This window comes from Fulvia fulva, chromosome 8 (assembly GCF_020509005.1).
Source record: "Fulvia fulva chromosome 8, complete sequence".
In the NCBI taxonomy this organism is placed as follows: Eukaryota; Fungi; Ascomycota; class Dothideomycetes; order Mycosphaerellales; family Mycosphaerellaceae; genus Fulvia; species Fulvia fulva.
In genome coordinates this window covers 3,383,086-3,406,022 of record NC_063019.1, presented here as the reverse complement: position 1 = coordinate 3,406,022, position 22,937 = coordinate 3,383,086, and the positions used below count along the sequence as shown (strand labels likewise).

Here is a 22,937-nt window from a genome sequence, read left to right as displayed (position 1 = left end):
AATGGAGTTGGTGGTGGTTGGTGGTGGTTGGTGTGTGGTGGATGGATGAATGGTAGAGTGCTAGTCGTAAAGGAGGTGCGTATGGCTGCAGATGAAAGCGACAGTAGGCGAGAACTGGAAGGCAATTTTGCCGCGGAGCATATGCTCATCGCTAGAATGCATGTGGTAGCATGTGGGAATGAGCACTTGATGCTCTTCAAATTTTGATGCTGAAGTATCAGAGCATGTGCTGATGAGTCGTCGATGCGTCTCACTCCACGATGTTGAAGTGCTTTGAAGGACTATCAAGGGGATCAACATGTCTTTATCACCTACATATCTGGTCGTACAGGTGTTTCGAGGCAGGCTGTCGCAGAGGATCTTCTTGTCAGTATCCCAAGTACTCTAAGTACCTATGGAGAGGATTTGCTTAGCAGATCAGCCATACTGGCAAGTTGCCACGAGATACTGCATGGCAATGTGCTAGATTCGCTCCCAAGATGATGATCCGTTTGTTCGTTTCAGACCGTCCAGGAGACGCTGGCAATGATCTCGCTGTGCCGCACGCATCATTGCGAAACTCTGGTCCAACTGCGAGATGGCCTTGCAGTGGTTCCGATGAGATGGGGTCGTATGGTATGTTGTCATGTGAAAGTGAAAGTGAAAGTGAACACTAATCGCCGTCGGCCGACTGTACCGAGCGCGTGGGTCATCATGTGACCATGACTTTGTGGAGATCAGCCACGAGGGAGATCGGGAGCCTGAGGGTGCTGCTCCACGTCGACGGTGTTTCGACAACACCGTGAAACTGCCCGAGACGTGATCGGGACTTCCATCACAGCATTTGACACTCCCAAGGCCTACAGTACACCTACATATACTACTCACCAACATCTCAGCCAAATCGCCTACCATATCGGCCGTCCAGGAGATCACCGACTTGCCCTCGTGACCACCCACCACCTTGCGGTTCTGTGGATAGCCATCGATTATGGTACGCGAACGAGACTCGGATGTACCGCAGCCTGGTCCTGCGGTGCTCACATCGAATGCTGGACCTGATGAATGGCTCGAGCAAGCCAAACTATGTCGCTACCTGCCCGAAGCTGACATGAAGCGCCTGTGCGAGATTGTCAAAGAATGCCTGATGGAAGAGAGCAATATCCAACCTGTACAAGCACCCGTCACAGTGTGCGGAGATATCCATGGTCAGTTCTATGATTTGCTGGAGCTATTCAACGTGGCCGGCGGCATGCCCGGCGAAGTGGACGAGCGAGCGGCAGCGGCAGCGGCAACAGCGCGAGAGAAGGAGGCGAGATCGAAACGGACCAGTATGAGCAGTGGCGGCGCGGCTATGTTCAGTGCATCGGATCTCGAGCCTCCTACACAGATCACAGACCCGAAGGTGAAAAGGAAGATGAAGCGTCGCTTTCAGAAGGACAGCGCATATACATCGGCTGCATCGGAGGACGGGTCTGAGCCCGGCGGTGCTGATGACGAGGAACGACGAGGTCGCATGAGAAGCCGCAGCATGAACGAGTCTGTTGACGAGGGTGAGGATATTGAGGATGATGGGAGCGAAGACAGCGGCGTGGGTGTTAGGAGTCCTGAGCCAAGTCGAAGTAAGAGCACGGCACAGAGCAACAAAGTTGACCATACAAATGGCCTGCAAAACTTCGTATTCCTGGGAGACTTTGTGGATCGAGGTTACTTCTCCTTGGAGACATTTACACTGCTCATGTGTTTGAAGGCAAAGTACGTAACGTTACGTGAATCGCGTTGTGCTGAGAGCTGTACTGATCCATCAACAGATTTCCTGACAAAGTCACCCTGGTCCGGGGAAACCACGAATCGCGCCAGATTACACAAGTGTACGGCTTCTACGAAGAATGCCAGCAGAAATACGGCAACGCAAGTGTGTGGAAGTCGTGCTGCCAGGTCTTTGACTTTCTGGCTCTAGCAGCCATAATTGACGGCAAAGTGCTTTGCGTGCACGGTGGTCTTTCGCCTGAGATTCGCACACTCGATCAGATCAGAGTCGTTGCGAGAGCACAGGAGATTCCACACGAAGGCGCCTTTTGCGATCTTGTATGGAGTGATCCAGAAGAGGTCGATACGTGGGCAGTGTCGCCCAGAGGTGCTGGGTGGTTGTTTGGAGACAAGGTGTCCAGCGAGGTAAGTCAAGATTGCCTCCCTTCTTGAAGGACCTTCGCTGACCGAATCTAGTTCAATCACGTCAACAACCTTCAACTTATCGCGCGTGCGCATCAGCTGGTCAACGAAGGATACAAATATCACTTTGCATCCCAAGATGTTGTCACAGTCTGGTCCGCGCCAAACTACTGTTACCGCTGCGGCAACGTCGCCAGCATAATGACACTTGGAGAGGACCTGAATCCCGACTTCAAGATTTTCAGCGCCGTGCCGGACCACAGGCGAGCAGTACCCGCTGGACGACAAGGCCGTGGCGAGTACTTCTTGTAGATGCCACCGACGGAAGACCTTGGGTATGTAACGATATGGATTCGCGCTCCACTGGACGGCGACTTGCGAGGAAAGACGCGTGGCAGCAGCGCATGATGAGGCATGACTTCGGCAGATGATTCTGGACGCGCAGATATGCAGGTGTTATGCGGGCACGACTCCAGGAAGAATGAACCTAGACGACAGTCACAGGTCTGTATGATAGCATTGGTGTAGGATTAGTGTGATACCCATACAAATGGAGAAGTTCAGCAAAGGCCAAAATCCATGTGTGCAACGACTCCTGGATCCTCGGTCGGTCACCGTGCCCGGAAGGCTGCGTGGTGTCGAAAATGGATGCCAATATAGCGCATGTGACGAACTTGAGCTCTGCATGGCCAAGTTGGTCTCTAACCTTCTTGATCGGACATGTTCCAGGACAGCATGACATGCGGTCATCCTTTCACTGGGGCCGACACTTCTCGAGGGCCAGTACAGCGACCGCGAAGAACACCGCAACCGCAACGACTTGATGTACTACTGGCCTCGTCCTCTGATCCATTCTTCATTCACCTCTGCTCGTTAGACCGCACGACAACTACGACTAAGGTTTTCGTACCTGTTTCAGAACCTGAGCAAGATCGAGCTTTTGTTGAGCTCGTCTCCTTTCCTTCGAATCTTACGGACTCCAAGCTGACCCGAGCTACGAAGCGCACACGGTGTACTCAACCTAGCAAGAATGCGCGTCTTACTATTGTTACGATATGACCAATGCAGCTTCGTTACCGGCACATCCGCAGATGACTGTCGTCGCTTCTCGATGCTGAATGTGCCATTGAGCTGGGCAAAGATGCATTGAGATTTGAACGAAGGCGCAGCGCCACACACAAAGTTGACTCGACCATAGCCTGTCGGGCTACATGTATATCGCAGGCACACGGACGACTGACGTTCCACCACGATCACGTGTCGACCACATGTTCTGGAACGCCCTCCGGACTATCCGCTCCCTAGAACCAACCCTGTCACCCCAACCAATCGGCGCCCTTGCAGTGGATCTATCAACTCAGAATAGACATCGAGACAAGGGCTCATCACAGCTTCTAGCCCATTCTTCACACCTATACGCCGCCCAAGCATGTGACGAACCACGGTCGGTAGCTACAGTAGCTACAGTACCATCAACTGCTCACGCCCGGAATATCCACCCAAGCACCGATGCCACGCCGTGCCGGGCCTTGTGTCTGTAATCCAATTTCGGCCTCCTGTTACGCGACACGAACTACTGTCATGGGAAGATACCTGAATTGCAGATGCCATCGTTACTGCAGATTTGCTACTTTTGGATCGGATAATGAAGATGCCCTGATACGGTGAGCTGTATAAGCCTTCCTCGCATTCGTTCGCAACCCATGTCGGTGCTCTCGTGTCAGTCTATACTTGCCGTCCAGAGCACTTCTGCACGGATGGAGAATGGATGGGGAGCTCCATATAGGTTGTCTCTATGCGTCTGCAGGCGGCAGTATCCATGGATCTCGTCCTAACAGGTGGTTCAGGCTGATGTTGCCTATAGTGCTTTGACCTCCGGTCAACACACTTGGACCTGACATGGAAGACTTATTGAGCATGCATCCGTGGCTCAGGCGTCATATGAGGTGTTCGTATCTGCGCATCGTGAAGTTACGGGGCTATGCAAGTGGTGGAAGGGGCACGAGCTCTCGCCGTCTCTCTCGCATTGAGCAGTCGAGTGCGTTGAGTCCAGAGGCGTGGGACGCGAGGCGCATACATAAAGGTCCTCAAAACCCTCTCCATCCATCATCAGCCATCCAAGCAAGCGCCTCTTCTCCATCATCTCCCTGCAGTCCTCAAGGCCTCAACGCAAAGCCACTCGCTCGCTGCACACATCTGAAGATACCCGCTTCCCATCGTCCCTCCTACACCAATCCTCTCCGCTAGTACCGCTACGCTCGTTCCTCAAGCACGATGTATATCCCAGCCCTCCTGACCGCGGCGTTCGTCCTGCTCGCCTTCGCCAGCGAGCAAGCTACCCAAGGCGAAGAATGCGGCGAATGTGGCGACCACCTGCAGAACTACGGCGGCGGAGGAGGCCATGGAGGTGGAAGTGGACGCTACAACTATGACAGCTACACCGGTGGCAGCGGAGGTCATGGAGGAGGAGGAGGAGGAGGAGGAGGACGCGGTCAAATCGGTCAACATGCTTCCTGGGGCCAAGGCGGTGGACGCGGTGGGTACGGTGGCGGATTTACGAACCGTCGTGTTGGTGGAGGAGGAGGAGGAGGAGGAGGAGGAGGTAGGAGTGGAGGAAGGGGTGGAAATGGTGGTGGAAATGGTGGTGGAAATGGTGGTGAGTACTATTTATGGGTATGAGAATGCTTTGAAATTGGTGCTGACTAGCGAGCGATGCATAGGTTACAACTTCCACAGTTCATGTAAAGATGGCCAGACGGGTTCTTGGGATGGCCACCAGATGAGATGTAATGAACAGCAGTGGCAGTACCACGTCAACGGTAAGTTTTGCACCACAATACATGACCTTACAAGAGCGACGTCTGAGTGCCATCTCTAGGCCAATGGCACACCTGGTCAAGCAGCTCCCAAAGCTACAACTACCAAAGCTCCGACGAATACGGCAACCACAACAGCGGCTCCCACAGCTCCCACACCGCCAACACCGCCGGCGGCTTCTACAAGGGTTCCTTCAGTGGTACGTCCCCTCACCCCCCCCCCCCCACTAATCAATCCCATCAATTCCACCCAGTCTAACCCCCTCCCAGTCTCCAACCAAATCCCCCTCCACTTCGACAACGACCAATACTCCATCCCCCTCAACACACTCTACCCCTACGACACAACCTGCAGCCAAATCAAGTTCCCCGACAACGACCCTTGCGAAGACTGCGAGTGGCAGATTCAGAAGGTGCAGTGCCAGGCGTTCTCGGATCCGCAGGGAAAGAAGCCGGTTGGGGATTTGTTTGGGTATAACAATGGGTGTGATTTCGGGACGCCGACCAAGGTTTTTGCCGTGTTGTGTACGGTTTCCTAAGGGGTGGATCGTGATGGCTGGAAAGGGAGTGGGTAGTAAGTAGTGTATTGGCTTGAGTTGGATCTGCGTCTGTCGTTCTTTTTGGGCTACATAGGGGGAGAAAATCAGAGAGGACAATGTTAGTTAGCTGAACAGTAAACGGTCTTTACAATGGCGCTGTAGCCATTTGCGTCAGCTGTTCTACAAAGCCATCACACGGTTAATTGATCAATCATTATTGCAAAGCGCCCAGGGCTGTGCAAGCTGAACAGCATTTTCTTCGCGGCTATGCTCGCACAGTACGATAAGTGTGGAGTGAGTCGAACAATCTCCCTTCCAGTGGAGCCGTACGAGAGCGAGCTTTTCGGCCTTGTACCGTTGAATGGTTGACAAGGCTATTACTCAGCTTTGATTGAGCAGCGGCACAGCTGGTACTGTATCTTCGTGGTTGCAAGCATGCTGCCAGTAATAAAGCGCGTGGAAGAGTTGGATGATGTCGGTTGAAGCTGTTTTTGACATTTTTGCGGCACAATATCAAGTCCGAAGAACATGCACCAACCACAAGAGAATGGCGTCGAATACTTGTTCGTGACAGCTCCTTTTCAATGCATGGCGAGCTGTCTCGTCGATAGCTCGGCGCAAGCGCAGGGAGGAAGTGGTGAGATTGCCGAATGTGTGTATGGAGTAAGTGAAGATAGACTTCCAACGGCTCGAAACAAAGCGCCCAGCGCCGACGCCCCGTGTGGAAAGATGTTACCGCGTACCAGGAAACAGAGAGAAAGAGCCGATGAAAGAAGTCGAGCTCGAGCTTGGACTGGATAGGGGAAGTCGACTGTGGATGCAGCCAAGTGGTGCAAAGTGGCCGACAAGAGCCTCAGACTATCATCAGCGCGACCCTCGTGCCTTTCTGGTTGTTAGTGAGGAGTGCTTCGCGGGGCGAACGTTGGCGTATGCCCGGTTTCGACAGGTCAGTTAGTTCCCACGGTTCCACTGCTTCCAGTCGGGGTCCAGCCGAGGTGAGACGATCTTTCCGAGAAGCTCCGATAGGAACTTGGTTCCGTCGGCCGCCAGCACAAGAACACGAACACAAACACAAACGTGTGAGCGAGACAGCTTCTAGAGCTGTGCTGTTGTTTCTTGTTCCTGGTGCTGACACAAGTTCATCTTATGATGGAACGACATGTATGCCACACCGTTAGCTGTCAGTGTTTGCGGTGGCAGCAATCGTGCGGCGCGTGGTCAGTGAAGTGCTGCCTGCGGGCGCGAGTCGAGGCTGGAAAGCTGAAGTATGGCGTTGGAGAGTGTGTTTCATGTTGCTGGCTTTCATAAGGCGTTTCATGCAGGAGGCAGAGTGGAGTGGATATCTAGGTAGCTTGCTCCGCCACCCGACGACCGCTAGCTGGAAGGCGCCGACGGAAAGAAACACCGACCTTCCTGTTGCGCGTCGCCTGATGGATGAATAGCGCCAACAGTTGCGCGCGTCGACGTCTCCCACTCACCACCACTCCCACTTCCATCTCGTCACCGCCATATCCCATTGTTTGCATTCACTGTCACTGTCACTGTCACTGTGGGTGTCGGTGGCGGCGGCTTTTATGCTTGATCAGCGCTGCGCCAACACCCAAGCTCAAGTCCCCTGCCATCAATTGTTCCACCCTTGCACCCTCTCTCGAGTCTCGACACTTTCCATGCCATACGAGTCGCGCGCGGGTGCACTTCTCGCGGACGGTCGTGCGCAATAACAGCACGAGACTGTCCGCCGTGTTGTTGTCAGTCTTTGCCACATATCCCTGACAACTCCAACTCTCGGCCTCTGCAACCAACTTCCGCGCGGCCTCACCACCACTCAAGAGGCCTGGCGACGTTTGCTCGCTTGTGCCGCCCCTGCTCTGCCAGCTCGGAAGGATCTCGACCGACAGATTAGCCATGCAGGGGACAATGGAGCCTCCTGCTTCCCATGTCGACGCTTCCTCTTCCACCTCCCCGTCCACCACCACATTCGCACCCAACGGTCAACGGCGCAACTCCGCGACCATGCGACAGCATGCCCGCAACTCGAGTCGCATCGCCGATGCCGCCAGCCGGATCAGCGACGACGAGGGCACCAAGACCGCGGTCAAAGTTGGTATGTATACAGCATGGCACCACATGGCACGCGACGACGACGACGACGGCGACGGCGACGACGACGACGATACCTTGGTACGCTGTACTGACTGTTTCACCAACTAGCTGTACGGGTACGACCGCCGCTGAAACCCTCCGACCCTGGATTCGACCTCATACCACAGCGCTTTCGAGAGAGCACATGCGAAGTCTCCAACCGCACAAACCTCCTCGTCCAGACACAGAACCACGACAAGAAGCTCTTTGTATTCGACCGCGTCTTTGACGAAGACACCACCCAGGATGGAGTGTGGGAGTATGTCAGTGACGGAGTCTCGTCCTTTGTCAAGGGCTACAACGTCTCCATTCTCGCGTACGGCCAGTCAGGCGCTGGAAAGTCCTACACGATGGGTACATCAGGACCGCAGGACCAAGACATGGCAGAGAATCAAGGCATTGTACCACGCGCAGCCCAGCTCTTGTTCGATAAACTCAGTGGTACTCCCCCGAAACAATCGGGCCTCCAGACACCGAAGCGATACTCGACCCAACCCTTACCGACGTTGGGAAGCCTTGCAAAGGCTGCCAACGCTGGCTCAAAAGACTGGGAACTACGGGCAACATACGTCGAGATCTACCACGAGCAACTACGAGACCTGCTCGTACCGGAGTCGGTGCCGCATCAGGACAGAGCTACGATCGCGATCCGAGAAGATACCAAAGGCCGTATCATGCTTACCGGATTGACCCAGGTTCCAATCAATTCAGCTGAAGATGTGCTCAACGCCCTCAACTTCGGTTCGTCGATTCGACAAACGGATGCCACGGCAATCAACGCTCGTTCCTCCCGATCTCATGCTGTTTTCAGTCTTCAGCTCATACAGAAGAAGTCGGACGCAGCCGTGCCACCTACACCGAAACTCGACAAGCGGAGATCGATGCCAGTAGAGACCCTGGCCGCTGCCGCTGCTCAGAATGGTGACGGCATCGTCACAATCGATAGCAAGTTGCATTTTGTGGATTTGGCTGGCAGTGAACGTCTGAAGAACACTGGTGCAACTGGCGACCGAGCAAAGGAGGGTATCTCGATCAACGCTGGCCTCGCGAGTCTGGGCAAGGTCATCTCACAGCTTTCTACGAAGCAAGGTCAAGGACACATCTCGTATCGCGACTCGAAGCTCACGCGGCTGTTACAAGACTCTTTGGGAGGCAATGCCATCACTTTCATGGTTGCGTGTGTCACACCGGCCATATTCCACCTCAGCGAGACCCTCAACACCGTCCACTACGCACAGCGCGCACGAGCGATTCAGAGCAAGCCCATCATCCAGCAGACGCACGAAGAAGGCGACAAACAAGCAGCGATCGACCGACTTCGCGCAGAAGTCAGTTTCCTACGTGGCCAAATCGATCGAACCGACAAGACCGTCGAGAAGAGCGATCGACCCGAACGACGTGGCGGAAAGGAGGCCGAGCTTCATACACAGCTCATGGACATGCAAGAGAACTACAATGCGCTCAGTCAAAGACACGCGAAGCTCATTGCAGAGATCTCCAAAAGCAGGGACAGCGAAAGCGCAGATACGCCGTTGCTGAACGAAGCTATCGGGGAGAATGCAAGCGAGCGTATCAAGAGGTCGAACTCGTTCGCGGAAGCTGTCGAAGCTGTGGTTCTGGAGTATGAGAAGACCATTCAAAGCCTCGAGAGTTCGCTGTCGAAGACGCGCGCATCGTTGGCAAGCACCGAAAGCACACTCATGGAGAAGGAAACCCGAATCGCATACATGGACACAATCCAGCAGCAACTGCAGGCACGCGTCTCAAAGTACATGGAGCGTGAGGCGAACTATGATTCGTACACTCGTGATCTCGAGGACAAGATGGAAGGCGCGACCGGAGAAGAGGAGCGCAAGGACACCATGATCGCTGAGCTTAGGAAGGAGCTTCTGCGTGTGCGTGAAAGCGAAGTCGGCGCCGAAGATTACATATCCACACTCGAAGAGCGTCTTGCAGAGGCGGAGCAAGATCAAGAGATCATGCAGCGCGAGATTGACCGTCTGGAACATGTCGTGGAGCGACAGAGGAGCATTGGCCGACTCGACAATCTTCTGGGCGAATTGGACGGCGACCGAGCACAACAGCCAAAGACGAATGGCGTGCACTCGCGCTCAGTGAGCCCCGAGCTGAACGGCCACGCTGACAATTACGATCCATTTCGAACCACAGAATCACCAACCAGCGTTCACACCAATGCGGACCAGGCAGGTTCTGACGTTCCTGATAACGTGTTGCCTGCACCAGAGAACGCTAGCAGCCCTGACCAGAACGAGTTTATGGCAGAGAAGCTCGAGAGCCTATCGTCAGAGTTCTTCGAGCTGCGATCAGACCATGAGGCTGTTCTCACAGACTACAGTATTCTCCAACAGAAGTACCGTACTGCACTGGAGACACTGGCGAAATTGGAGTACGACAAGGAGGCACCAAAGACTCCACAAGCGGATGCCGAGAGCAGCAACCGAAGCTCTTTTTTAGCGGAGGCGGGGATGGAGGACGAGGGAAAGGCTACAGACGGACAGCCTTCATCCTCGCGCTCATTTTCGCAGGAGTTGTCCTCGCGGGAGCAGTCGAGTTCTGGCGCAGACATCGACAAGACACCGCAGAGTTCGAGCAGTGATCGCAGCAACAACCCCCCGGACATCAAGGTTCAGCGGGACGTTGACCCGGCGCAAGTGCCGCTTGCTGGTGGCCACGAAGATGTGCTGCAGGAAATGGAGACGTTGCGCAAGCTGCACGCAGAAAAGGAGGTCTCCGTGACCGAACTGACCAAGAACTACATGAGCTTGGCCCAACGCCACGAATCGACATTGAGCCAAGTCGAAGAGTTGAAGAAGGAGGTGCAACAACACGCCAACCGCTCTGCCTCGCCCACGTTCCCTGCATCGCCCAGCTTCCAGCCAAAGCACGCCTGGCGCCGTAGATCTGACGAACTCTTGGGACACAATACTGATCGTGCATCCAGATCGTACGTGTCCATGAAGACTTTGGTCCTGAACAACTTTGAGGATCAAGCGGATGTGCGACAAAGCTTCGAGCAGCACTTGAGCCTGGTCATGACTGAGCTTCATGCCCGTTCCGAAAGGGTCACATCTCTGGAAGCTGAACTCGGTACCCTTAAGAAGGAGATGGAGAACAAGCAACAGATTATTGCTGGCCTGACACGCGAGCGATCAACCATGGCGGCAGCATCGGCTTCTGCTGTTGACTTCACTGTCATTGGCCAAATGCGAGACCAGCTTATGGAAAGCGAAAGCCAGATCCGAAGCCTCCATGAGCAGAACGCAGCGCGCGAGAAGGAGCTGCAGGATGAGGTCGACAAGCTCAAGACGACGCTTGCCGAGCATCAGCAAATGCTGGCCTCGAATCAGCTGCCAACTCCGGTCGACGAGAGCATACACTCCGAGATGCCTGGCAACTTCCCGGTCACACCGATGGAGCTGCCCAAAGAGCTCACTTTCGGAAGCAGACAGGCAACGGGTGGTGCCGAGAACAGACTCTCTCGACTGGTCCAGAACGAGGAGGTGATGAAGCTCAAAGAAGAGCTTACCTCTTGGGAGACCAAGCACAGAGACGCTATGGACACCATGACAACGTCGCAAGCGAATCTGCTCAACACAATCACGGACTTGCAGGAGTCACTGCGCAATGCTGAGAAGACTGCTGGAGCACGATCTACCAACGGTGGGCTCAGTGAAACTGAGCTGCTGGAGCAGGAGCGCGCCAAGCACAGAGAGATTGTCGAGACGTTGAACACACAGGTCACGGAGCATAGAAAGATCGCCGATGAGCGAGTCCACAGGCTGGAGCAATTGCAGCAAGCATATGCGAACATCCTTGAGCAGGTTGACGACAATTCAAGCTCGCACGAGCTGACGCAGAAGGAGCTCACCACCCACAAAGAATTGGTCAAGAACCTCGAGAACCAGCTCCAGGTGCATAAGTCGGCCATGACAATTCATCAAGAGAGTCTCGAATCATTGCAGGCTTCCCATACTAAGGAGATGGAGGAGCAACAAGCAAGATACGCAGCACTTGAGGAGCAGCATGAGCAGGTCACAGCTGACCTGCAGAAGGAATTGGAGAATGCCCATGGCGAGATTACAGGTCTGTTGGGTAATGCTTCATCAGCCTTGGGCTACAAGACCGACTCGTCCCAGCTACACGAGCAGATCAAGGGTCTCGTGGACGAAGGCAAAGATCTGCACAGCAGACATCTCAAGACGACCAACGAGCTAAAAGCAGTGCAGGAAGAGCTCCAGAGCGCCCTCAATCGCTCTGTTGAGATGGAAAATGAGATGAGTCAACTCAAGGTAGTAAGCGAGGAGAAGGCGACCAACCTTGAGAAAATGACGGACAAATACAACAAAGCGGCCGCGCTTGTCGACGAGCTTGAGGAGCAGCTCAACTCAAATTACGACTCGCATCAAGCGACTAATAAGCGATTGTCGACGATGCAGTCCGAGACTGTGCAAGCTCGCATGGAATTGGAGAGAGAGCTTGAAGAGCAGAAGGCGAGAGCTCGGCAACTTGAAGTGAGTTGTGAACATCAAAGGCAGCTGTTAGAGGCCTATGCTGACCTTCTTCCACAGCAACAACTCGAGGCATACAAGCACATGTCGTTGGCGTCTAACAACTCGTCCAACTATAACCGCGACTCGTTGTCGCCAGATGCAGCCGGCGTTGCCTTGGGTCGGACAGGCTCGGGCTCAGGTAACCCGACTGCAGCCAATCGCAAGTCGGGCGCCACGGCATTGCCTACACCTCCTCCATCCATACCACTTCCTCCCCTGCCAGGTTCGCCGCTCACTGGGAATCCTTCGAATGGCTTTGAGCGGGTTACCTCACCAACGCCGACGAATGGTTCGCCACCCACTTCACGCCATACTTCTCAGCAACCAGATTCTCACATGGAGAAGCTCGTGGAAGAGCAAGAGTCAAGAATCAGGACCATCGAGAAGCATCTGTTCGCCGAGAAGCAGCTCACCGCCACCCTCGAGGAGGCACTGGTGGACCTGGAGACTTCTGCAAACCGCACCAAGTCCGAAATGGAGAACTGGCGCAAGAAGTGCAACAGCTTGGAAGACGAACTGGTTGGTCTGCGCAAGGAGCGTAGCAGCTCCCGCGCCAGTTTACAGGCTGTCGAGGAAGAGCGTGAGATGCGTGTCCGCGCGGAACGTGCACGGCAAGCACTCGAGCAACGCATGCAAGAGCTCAACGCCGGCAAGAAAAAGAAGAAGAGCGGCCTGAACTGCTTCTAGGAGAAGCACACCGCCCGTCATCTGCTCGCACGAATCCCTCGACACTCACACCACCAAAGCATGTCTGGAGTGGTTGTGATGTAACACTACACTGAATACCAACGACCAGCCGCGCTTCTCTCCGATGATACTTCATCGCTGTACACGACTCGACTTCGTGACGCGGGCACATTACGTACAGCAACGATACGATACTTTGTCCTTATCATACCTACCAGGCGTTTTTGGGGAAGCGAGCGGAGCGGAACAGACACGAGGCACGGCATGACAGAAATGCGGATTGAAATTGGGATTATTATAGGCGCTATGTGAGAAGAAAGCGAAAAGGAGGGAAGATTGGTTTGCCATCGGTGGGCAGGTTTTGCTGCTTTGTTGTGTTTTGTGTGTTTGTAATACCCCTTTTGCCTCGCCTCTCGCGCGCACATATTGCTTGTGCGCTATACCACCATCAATCAGCTGCTGAGGCGATGTCACGGATGGATGGAGGGACAGTCGGTTAGCAATAACTATGTATGTTATCATCGACGATCACTTACATTTCGTCTTCCAGGGGATGAAAAAGAATGCTCTGACCCTTGCGAACGTCGCTACTGACTACTTCGCCGCGTTACTCATCGTCTCTGACACGCTGCATGGGTGTTTTTTCTTTAGCGCAGCACGATTACCCGGCACCGACACTAGCCACCCGACCACCGAATAAATCTTCCATCAGCCCAGCTGCGACATATTTACTGTATCACAGCTACCCAGCGCCTCCAACAAGCATCGTTATATCATTCACCAACATTCCAGACTCCCAAGCCACTGGCCCACCTCAGCAGCCGGCCGACAAAAACTCCTCGTAAAATATCCATGCCCCTAGGGCCGTACTGCCCACCATGCCTCAGAGAATTCGAAGTGGGCGAAAGGGTTTTCGACGGCGGACTGGTGGATTCGGTACGCAGCAGGAGAACCTCCGCCGGGGTATGAGGCTTGTGGTGGCGAAGCGGCATGTGAAGATGTGAAAGCCACCGCCGTCAGAAATGTCCCGTGTTGGTGGTGGACATGATCATAATTCGTAAACAGTGTCTGGTCACAGCAGTGCAGGATCTAGTAAGCGTAAAACAAATAAGCCTCAGCATTCTGCTCCTTCAACTTCTTGTTCGCTCGTTTGAGCATCCACTTCAGTAGCAGAGCACAAGCCGCCACAAACACTGAAAGACATGCATTCGTCACCATCGGCTTCACGTATTGGGGCTTGTCAGTGTACAAGTACGGGCTCCAAATCATGGCGGCAGTGGCAATAGCGTTTGACAGAGCAAGCGCTGATGCTTTCTTCTCCTTCGTCTGGCCGCAAGTCACGGCGATCTATCAAAATTCAGCGTCATGCGCATTGCTAGCAGTATGAACCGTGCAACTTACCCAGCCGAAGAGGATGCCATCGACGGCATTGATAGACCCTACAAAGAGTATGATGGCAAAGTATCGAGCTCCCAGGTTCATGGTCGCAGCTGCGATTATAAACCCGATGGCTGCGACGGACTTGCCGATGAAGATGTGCCAGGTCCGCTCGTTGAAATGCCCGGAGCTCCAGGACCAGCCGACCATTACGAAGACTGCGACGAGGTATGGTGGGCAGATGAGTGCTAGGGTTATGGCACGGTCGAAGCCTAGGGTCTCGATGACTTGCGGTAGGAAGTTCTAATCGTTGTCAATCATGGTATTCCAGCCACGGAGGATCAGTCCGCCTACCTTGAAGCTCAACGTGACACGTTCTGCATGCAACGCGAGGGTGAAGATCCATAGTCTTGAGTCTTTGGCGGCATCTTTCAGACCTTGCCAGCTGCTAGTGCTGGCTTGTGCTTCGACCGTGTCGTCGAGGATCCTGTTGTGGGCAAGGGTGCGTTGTTCTGGAGTGAGCCATTTCGTCGTTAATGGCTCGTCTGGCAGAGTGAAAGCAGAGCCTACTGCTACCGCAAAAGTGATCACTCCCTGGATCAGGAACATCCTACGTTGTGTGAGCACGTCTATTATCGAGAAGTGAAGAGGTCAAACATACCAACGCCAGCCCGTGAGCCCAGACTGGCCTCCCAACTCAAATATACCGAGTGCAATGAGACCGGCAAAGGCTGTAGACAGCACACTACCACACAAGAGCAGCGATACTCTCATCGCCAGCTCTTTGCGAGTGTAGAAGACCGAGAGGAGATACATTGCCGCTGGTATGAAGGGAGCCTCCGTGATGCCGAGGAAGAATCTGCAGAGCACCAAGCCTTTGAAGTCGTTTGCAACGCAGGTGAGCGTACTGACCACAGCCCACGCAGCCATGCAGCCTGGCACATAGAGTGAAGGTCTCACCCGCGTAATGATCATGTTGCTGGGTACTTGGCCAAGCAGATAGCCAACGTTGAGGATCGAGACGCAGGTCTGGAACTCACTACCAGTGAGATTGAGTTCATCTTTGATGCCATCTAGTGGTGCCAGAGCGATAGCATTGCGGTCCTGCAAATGAGAATGAATCAGCATCTGCCGTCGCAAGACGAAGGACTCAAACATACCAGATAGTTCAAAAAGAACATCGAGAACAGCGTCGGCGTGATCCATGTGTCCAGCTTGCGCACCAATTTGATCTCCTCGGGATCTGTCTTCGCATGTGCGCCAGCGTAATCTGTGGAGACGGGCTTTTCGCTATCCTGTGAGAGATTGTCCACCCGTTCGAGTTGGGGAAGCTTCTCGATATGCTGATTATGCGTCTTTTGCTTCTCCAGATCTATGCTGGTAGCCATGGCGAGAATCTTAGGGAGCCAATGGTTTCGTATTGGACACTCTGTATTGCGCCATCGTTATTTCTGCGCGGCTTTCATATATATGGGACGTGGCGGCCAAGGCCGACTGTGCTGGGAAGATGCCACATCTTGCAACAGTTGAGTATGCGCCATGAAAGTTGTTTTGGCCTGCTTCAAGATACAGGTGGTCACCCCTGAGAGTTGATCGATTCTCACCGCATACAACCCTGCTGTGAGGTATGTGCTGTCCGCGCGAGTCAGGCTCCAGTCGTATAGCGTTTGTGCTTCTGAGAGGTGACCAACAGCACACTATTCTCTGACAGAGCAATGATTCTTTGTTGGAAAGCCTGTAAGTACGAAAGCCCAGGCGCATATCTACAAATAGGCCATAGTCGAGGGCTCGCAAGGCTCGAAGGATCTACTGTGGTTGTGTCCATCCATCGGATCGACGACCAGGTTGTGCTGCCCGGCAGGGTCGGAAGCATCTCTGACAGACCGCACTCCAAACCTTGGTAGCCAGCATTCTGGCGTCAGAGTCGTGCATATGAGCAATATCTCCGCAATCCACGGCTTGAGCCGGGCACGAACAAGGTCTCGTCTTGTCAAGATCTCGAAGCAATAGGGCCAGATCTCAAGATTTCAGCTTGCGTGCTCCTTGTTTATAGCAAGCACGGTCTTGGTGTTCGGCTCGACGGCACTGAGCTTCTCGTTTCTCGGTGCGTGTCCGCGCTGGAGTGTTGGGCTTTGCGATATACTTGATAGCGAAGACTATGATCATGCATCAACCAGGCCGACGGTCTGGGCTGGTGCAACGTGGACGAAGACGCACGATTGCCTCTCAATGAATGAGTACTCGCCTTGCTCTCTCAGGCATCGGTCTTGGAGATCTAGGCTGTCTCTCGAAGCGCGAGCAGTACCGGATGATGTTTGATTCCACATGATCTTTTCGAGGTCAAGCGCTGTATCGTAGTAATGAGGAACGGATTACACAAATCATCGTCCAGCATCTTGCTGTGCGCAGCTATGGAATCGCCGAGAAGCATGTCGTAGCCTCGTTGCATCCTTCGCTGCTGGATCGAGAGCAGAGAATGGTATCTGTCTCAACCAACGGCCTGAGTTGGTATGGCATGGTTCAGAGTGAATTCGCGTTACAGGATGACACTATTGGCGTTGAGAGCTCGCGCAGACCGAGCACCTTCTCCTCCCAGGCAAGCAAGGGAGTGTACATCAGGGTTTGCCGCCGTGACAACCGCACGAGAGCTTTGCTGTGTGGTCAGTAATGGTTTCAACGATTCAATGAGTTGCGATGCTCCTCTCAGGGTCTTTGACAGACCGCCGTCCGGTCTTTGATTGGTGAGACAGCTATCACTACCTCCTGAACAGGCTGACTTGACCGATCAATTCTGCTGCGATGCTCGATCTCTTTCTCCGCGAATCTTCAATACCGGCTGAGCCTCCACGGTCAGCTTGTAGGGTTCTCTAGATATGTCTACCGACGGATCCGTAAAGTCTCGTGTCGCAAGAACCTCATCGGTATCGGCGGCGTGAGGTTAGTCTCGTCTGAGTTCCAGCGTCTTATCTTACGGCGATTGCGAGGCGATTGCGAGGCGGAATACTTTCTCCAAATAGTCGCTCGTACTCCTGAATCACCCAGGCAGCGTTTTCGTGCTCGTTATTTGTGGCAGCCACTGCTCTGGTCCGTAACAAGAACGTCTTGTACGCATTTCTGGCGAGCTTCGCAGATGGCGCTGACCCGCGTTGTCGCTCCCGCTCTTGCAGATACTTGACAGCAAGCTTTGCATCTGGCTGCTTGGGGTGATAAAGCGCCAGACTGGCGATAGACCATGCAGCATCTAGTCCTTTCTGTTCCTTTCTCTTTTCCATCTCTGAGATATTCATTGACTGCAGGCGCTCGAACAGCCGTGGGTCTGTGCGAAACCAATTGCCAGTCTTCAACAGGTTGCTCAATTGCACGACTGCTGGGAACAAGCTTAAGTGCCGGGCAGACGAGGATGAGCTGCTCTGCTCCCTAAGATCACTAGCACGGAAAAGGGTGTTCAGAGCAATGTCCAAGCTGCGGCCCCCCGCGTGGAAGGCTTGAGCTATCATGAGTTCGCGAAGCAGAGCACCCCGCCATTGGTGCGGTTGCCGCTCATTCGAAGCAGCGGAACTGGCGTCGATTTCTACTGTCATCCACTTGAGAATGAAATCCTCGAGGTCTTCCGCGATGGCAAAGTAACAGAGAGCGGACATAGCCGCCTCGTCTCCCCCCAACGAGAGCCAGGTGTCATTGTGAGCCCAGACATACTACAATATAGTGGCAGCGAAAGGAGGTCGTAAAGTTCGCAGCCACTCTTTGCGCTCCTTGCGCGATCCCTTGGTAGGCATTAGATCGATCGCACCTAAGAGACAAACACGAATGATGTCTGCATTGACTTCGCCTTGCTGGAGCATCCCGGAGGCCTTTGAAAGGGGTCCATCTCCCGTGACTTGATTTCCCGCGCCATCTGAAGAGCCGGTGCGGATAGAGGTGCTCTATCGTTGGCTCTTGACCGGGTTCTCACATCGAAACGTGGAAGCCCAGGAGCACTTGTGGCCGTGAAGCGTGCAGGCAGATAGTGTGTTGTGGTAGTGCCGTCCACTCCAGCGACTGGAGATGGGTTAATTCCGCGTAGTAACAAGGGTGTAGTACGGGCCATGACAATGGACTCAGACATCGTAGCCAAGGTCTTCCGCCTACCAAGCTTTTGTGCAGACTCGACGTAGCCATGCTTTCCCTGATGCCGGTAAATGATGCCGGTAAGCTCGATGAAAGGCGGATGCAATCCGCTCTCCAGTGCTCAGCGTAGCGATTACGTGGCTGTCACGTACATGGTCGGTGATGTAAAATGTGCTGTATGGGCCTGTGAGACCCACAAGTGTGAGCGTAACGACGGAGTGGAGCTCTCTCACCGGCCTAGCTAATATTACGGGGCTTAACTCCTATATGTTGCAATCTGCTTGACGTAAGCACAGTTTTCTAACCCTTATAGCAGTGCCTACGGCGCGTTGTGATAGCTGCCCGAGGTATCTGCCTTTATGGAAGGCACATACGTGACTTCAATTAGTTAGATTCCAGCAACTTGATTTTAGCGAATCAAAAGGGCGCCAAGGAATTCCTAAGGCTGATATAGAGCTCCACTTCCTCCTCGCTAACGCCACTACCTACGCTCGAGTGTTCGCAAGCTCACACGTCGCTACGGTGTGGCTAGCGCTCGTCGGTCGTTGCGCTCAATCAAGGAATCGATGTTTTAGTGCGGGACACGGCCCGAGGTTCCGAGAGCATCTTCATTCTCCAACAACATTTCACTTCTGTACGTTATCATACTGCCCATACCATCATCGATAGTCACGACGTCCTTGCGAAGACGCCATCATCGCGAAAGTCACTCCCATCGGTCATCTGATGAGCGTGCGCGAGGCACGGCGGCTGGCATCAAGTTGACAGCTAATCAGCTTGCAAAGATGCTGCCTATTCAGCTGCTGAGGCATCCACTTTCTTCAACTCGTAACTACTCGCCCCCATGAACACTGATCACCCACAAGTTCCAGAACATCAAACGATGGAATCCCTTACTCGACTCTTCACATTCTCTGAATCCCTCTCGCAGCTATACCGCAGCTTATGGACCCAACACACCAACGCCCAGATTAGCGCTGAGAATCGCCCTTCGCTGGACTGCCTGCTGGACGACGTCCTCCTGATCGTGCTCGACCATCTAGAGCAGTTTGATGTGGAGAACGCATTCCAGGCAGGCTTCCTAACCCACAAACTCAGCGATGTCGTCCGATTCTCTACTGTCAGCAAACGACTTCGTGGCTTGGCAGAAGCGCGTATCCTGAGAAGGCTTCATCTTGGTCCTAGCTGGAGTGCATCGAAGCTCTCACAAGCACTACGAGCGATCAGGAGCCCGGACGGTGTACGGTGCTATACCAAATCGCTCAAAATTGATCTATGGCTGGAGGGCGCTACAGATATGTCTAAGCATCACTGGATCCTCATGAGGGAGCTCCTAGAAACTGTGTCAAGTCTTGAGCATGTGCGAGTCCTTGATATCACGGCCACCGAATCGAGTGCCCTCGCACTTCAAGCGGTTGTAGAAGACGTCCACGTAAGGCTCGAGGGCATAACAGAATTGATCTTGTCTCCGAATATGGACTGGCTTATCCCCAAATGTCCGGATCTCCAGGCACTCAGCACGAATGACTGGGTTGTGGTGTCCCGCGACAAGAAATCTCCTACTACACGTCTGATTGAGGCTGTCGCTAGCATTGACAATCTTCAGCACTTTGCACTGCACTCCCCGTGGCACAGCGACACACTACACGAAGTGCTCGCAGCACTACCTAGGATCCGCAGCATAGGCATGCTATCCGGCAATTGCACTTCCAACTTGGATGACCGACTATCCGTCTTGCGAAAGTTCCAGCACCTCGAAAGGCTGCAGATGACAGACGCCAGCAAACTCGTCAGAGTACAGACACTGCAGACTTGGACTACGCCTCTCTATACAGAGACCATGACTGCCGCACAAGCTCACGTCACTGAGAAAGTCTTTAAATATTTACCGCGGCTCAAAGAACTCATCCTCGGACCCGCCTTTCGAGCTTGGGTCGTTCGCAGACATGCAGATGGACGCATCGATCTGAAGTGGGAAGCCACAGTTGTTCGACCTTCACTCCAGGAACAACTGGCTCATATGCGGGAACGCATGTCTTGTGGCTTCGATACTGAACGGGATGAGGCCAATGCTGCGGCCCAAGAAGATGAGCTTGCTGAGCAGATGTCTCTCGCAGAGACTATGAATAGCCGTACAGATGTACAGACCCTTGCGGATGTGATGCATGATGATCTTGATGATGATGATGATGCAGAACAGCTTCGACGCTTGCAGGAGGAGATGGCTATGTGACGTGACTGATGATGAAGATGAACATGAGCGATTCCGCCTGCTACTATTCAGGATGGAGTGTACATCTGGGCAGGAAGAGATGGGAACGTGATGCGATGATGAGAGCATGACCCACCACGATATCAGGATAATCTAATGTATAATGTCTTTCCACAAGTCACGCACTCTCCACGATACACCTGTTCTCACCTCTCAAAACTGTCACACTGACTGGTTCATGCATTGCAATACACGGCGCGCATCTTCGTTCCTACAGCCGCTGAACTCGCAACAGCCACTGACACCTTCCACAGCTACACCCTCAACTCCAGTCGGAGCCATGAACCATACATGCCGGCAGGTGCGCCTGCATGCACATACACCTCTTTATTCCCTGTCATAGGAAAACCAAAATTGTAAGGATCCAGAGATCGAGGCCTTTCACAGTTAGCGCGACGGAGACCTGCGACCTCGAGCGTTCTTTTAGCCTTCTAGAAATACTGTTGTCGTCGCAACGAAGATGTTAAGCCTGTGCGAGGAAAGTAAGCGACTAACGCAGCCAATAGCTTACTGTCTTAGTGGCTCACAAGATATGGAAGGGTAGCCTGTATCTGCGAGGAAGACCTGTCGATATGGAACTCTCAATCCATGGCATTCCCATGATCGAGAGAAGCCGGTGTACATCGTACAGGAAGCGAGATAGATCACCCCGGCCAACCCTAGCTGTACCCTGAGATGGTGTACATGTACACAATACATACTTCACTCTCATGCCGGATCGGGTGCGTAGATGTGGCTGAGGAGCGTAGCGTGGGTCGAGGTATGTGGTGGTGTACCTTGGCGCATACTTTGTAGTATGGATTGAACGACATGTGAAGAGAGACGGAACTGAAGATGTAGACAGGTCCGCGTCCGTTTTTGGCGAAGCTGCAGTGTTGGTGCTGGGTTAGCAGATTGGGTGGAGACGTGCTGGGATAGCTTCGCGGCTTCGCGGCTGTGCCGTGCTTCGCATATGGGTTTGGTCAGGTGATGTTGTATCGATGGACGTTGTTGTTGTTGTTGAAGTGATGATGAAGGTGCGTTGAGCTGGGCTTGCAATACTGTACTGGTAGCATATCACTACAAAGTAGTTCTAGTCCACCGGCGCACGGTATCAACAGATCGACCTCAAATCATCACGGCTATGCTATCGGTCAACAACTGGCGTCAAGATCGACACATCGGAGAAAAGGGCATGCTTCCTGTCCCAGCCAAGCGCTCGTGCTGACGATTCAGCAAAACAAGGCCGGAGCGAAGCGCGCGCCCAATCCAATCTGTATCACGTTGCGCACGCGTGAGATCTCAGCTTCCATCCGGCTGCAGCAACGTGCTGTTCGGTGAGAGTACCGACAGCGTGGACGAGGCGTGCTAGGAGCGTGCCGTGGGGTGCAGCTGTCCGCGAATGGAAGGAGCGAAGCTGAGGAAGCTGCAGAGGTCAGAGATTTTTGCCGAGAAGGTGTTGGTCTGGAGGAAGCTTTTTAAGTATCAATATGGGCGAGGAGAGTAGTCGTATGCATACGAAGGAGGCATGCTGTCAGTCAGTGAGGGACTTTTGTTACTAGCATGTTGAGAGGGGTTGGAGGTTTTGTGCGGCGATGATCCCGGTGGATGGCTGTTTCGGCGGCGAGATCCGCCATTTGTTTCCAGGTTATGAACTGTGTATGATGCCTCTCCACAACGCGGCGCTGGTGTTTGGATACCGTGTTGTTTCGACGTTTCCATCACCAAGAAGAGCTGTCGTCGACCAATGCGTTCGCTCAGGGCACAGAGCCGACGATGATTGGAAGGTAAGCAAAGCGAAGTGGAGAAGTTGATATGGCGAATAGGAGTAGAAGGACGCTAGAATGCTGGCCGACCGACTCGCTAGCTCTATCATAGCCATGGGCGTGTAGATTCGTGCCTACATTGGCTGCGTTGGTACTGGTGTACGACGAGAGGCAGAGACGGGGGCGGAGAAGACCGCGGTGTAATCGAAGCACGCAGGCCGCACGTAACAATCGCTGCTGTGCGAGCGGGGAACAGTACAAAGAGGGCATTCGGTGCATGCTGTAGGTACTGGGCAGTGGCCATTCGGAGGATTTGTGCCGCGTGTGTACCCTTTCGTGCAGCCTTCCAGAACGTGTCCTGCAGACATTTCTTCCTGCCTCCTCTCTTTCCAGATCAGATCCAGCCGGCAGCATCGCACCCCCCGTTGACATTGAACCACCACGCTGCTTCCTCGTGCTGCACCTCCATCCCACGCCACGATACAGACACGATACAGCACGCACCCAGCACGCACACAGCACACGGACAC

The 22,937-nt window shown here is 53.7% G+C and overlaps 6 protein-coding genes across 6 annotated transcripts; 4 read left to right on the top strand and 2 right to left on the bottom strand.

Annotated features, from left to right (window-relative positions):
- Window positions 1-970: 970 nt before the first annotated feature.
- Window positions 971-2,463, top strand: CLAFUR5_11500 (Serine/threonine-protein phosphatase SIT4; the record flags this gene model as incomplete). Its single annotated transcript, XM_047910648.1, has 3 exons — window positions 971-1,734; window positions 1,791-2,154; window positions 2,206-2,463. 3 exons carry the CDS (start codon window positions 971-973, stop codon window positions 2,461-2,463), a joined length of 1,386 nt encoding a protein of 461 aa, XP_047765344.1.
- Window positions 2,464-4,425: 1,962 nt separating this feature from the next.
- Window positions 4,426-5,506, top strand: CLAFUR5_11499 (uncharacterized protein; the record flags this gene model as incomplete). Its single annotated transcript, XM_047910647.1, has 5 exons — window positions 4,426-4,594; window positions 4,634-4,807; window positions 4,872-4,970; window positions 5,030-5,167; window positions 5,238-5,506. 5 exons carry the CDS (start codon window positions 4,426-4,428, stop codon window positions 5,504-5,506), a joined length of 849 nt encoding a protein of 282 aa, XP_047765233.1.
- Window positions 5,507-7,423: 1,917 nt separating this feature from the next.
- CLAFUR5_11498 (Kinesin-like protein KIF21B) lies at window positions 7,424-12,906 on the top strand (the record flags this gene model as incomplete). Its single annotated transcript, XM_047910646.1, has 3 exons — window positions 7,424-7,610; window positions 7,718-12,180; window positions 12,238-12,906. 3 exons carry the CDS (start codon window positions 7,424-7,426, stop codon window positions 12,904-12,906), a joined length of 5,319 nt encoding a protein of 1,772 aa, XP_047765234.1.
- A 1,089-nt stretch (window positions 12,907-13,995) lies between these two features.
- Window positions 13,996-15,671, bottom strand: CLAFUR5_11497 (uncharacterized protein; the record flags this gene model as incomplete). Its single annotated transcript, XM_047910645.1, has 5 exons — window positions 13,996-14,253; window positions 14,308-14,586; window positions 14,638-14,893; window positions 14,945-15,387; window positions 15,444-15,671. The coding sequence occupies 5 exons, from the start codon at window positions 15,669-15,671 to the stop codon at window positions 13,996-13,998; spliced, it is 1,464 nt and encodes a 487-aa protein (XP_047765225.1).
- Window positions 15,672-17,246: 1,575 nt separating this feature from the next.
- Window positions 17,247-17,924, bottom strand: CLAFUR5_11496 (uncharacterized protein; the record flags this gene model as incomplete). Its single annotated transcript, XM_047910644.1, has 1 exon — window positions 17,247-17,924. One exon carries the CDS (start codon window positions 17,922-17,924, stop codon window positions 17,247-17,249), a length of 678 nt encoding a protein of 225 aa, XP_047765226.1.
- Window positions 17,925-19,234: 1,310 nt separating this feature from the next.
- CLAFUR5_11495 (uncharacterized protein) lies at window positions 19,235-20,623 on the top strand (the record flags this gene model as incomplete). The annotated part of the gene is made up of 1 exon (XM_047910643.1): window positions 19,235-20,623. One exon carries the CDS (start codon window positions 19,235-19,237, stop codon window positions 20,621-20,623), a length of 1,389 nt encoding a protein of 462 aa, XP_047765227.1.
- Window positions 20,624-22,937: the final 2,314 nt, after the last annotated feature.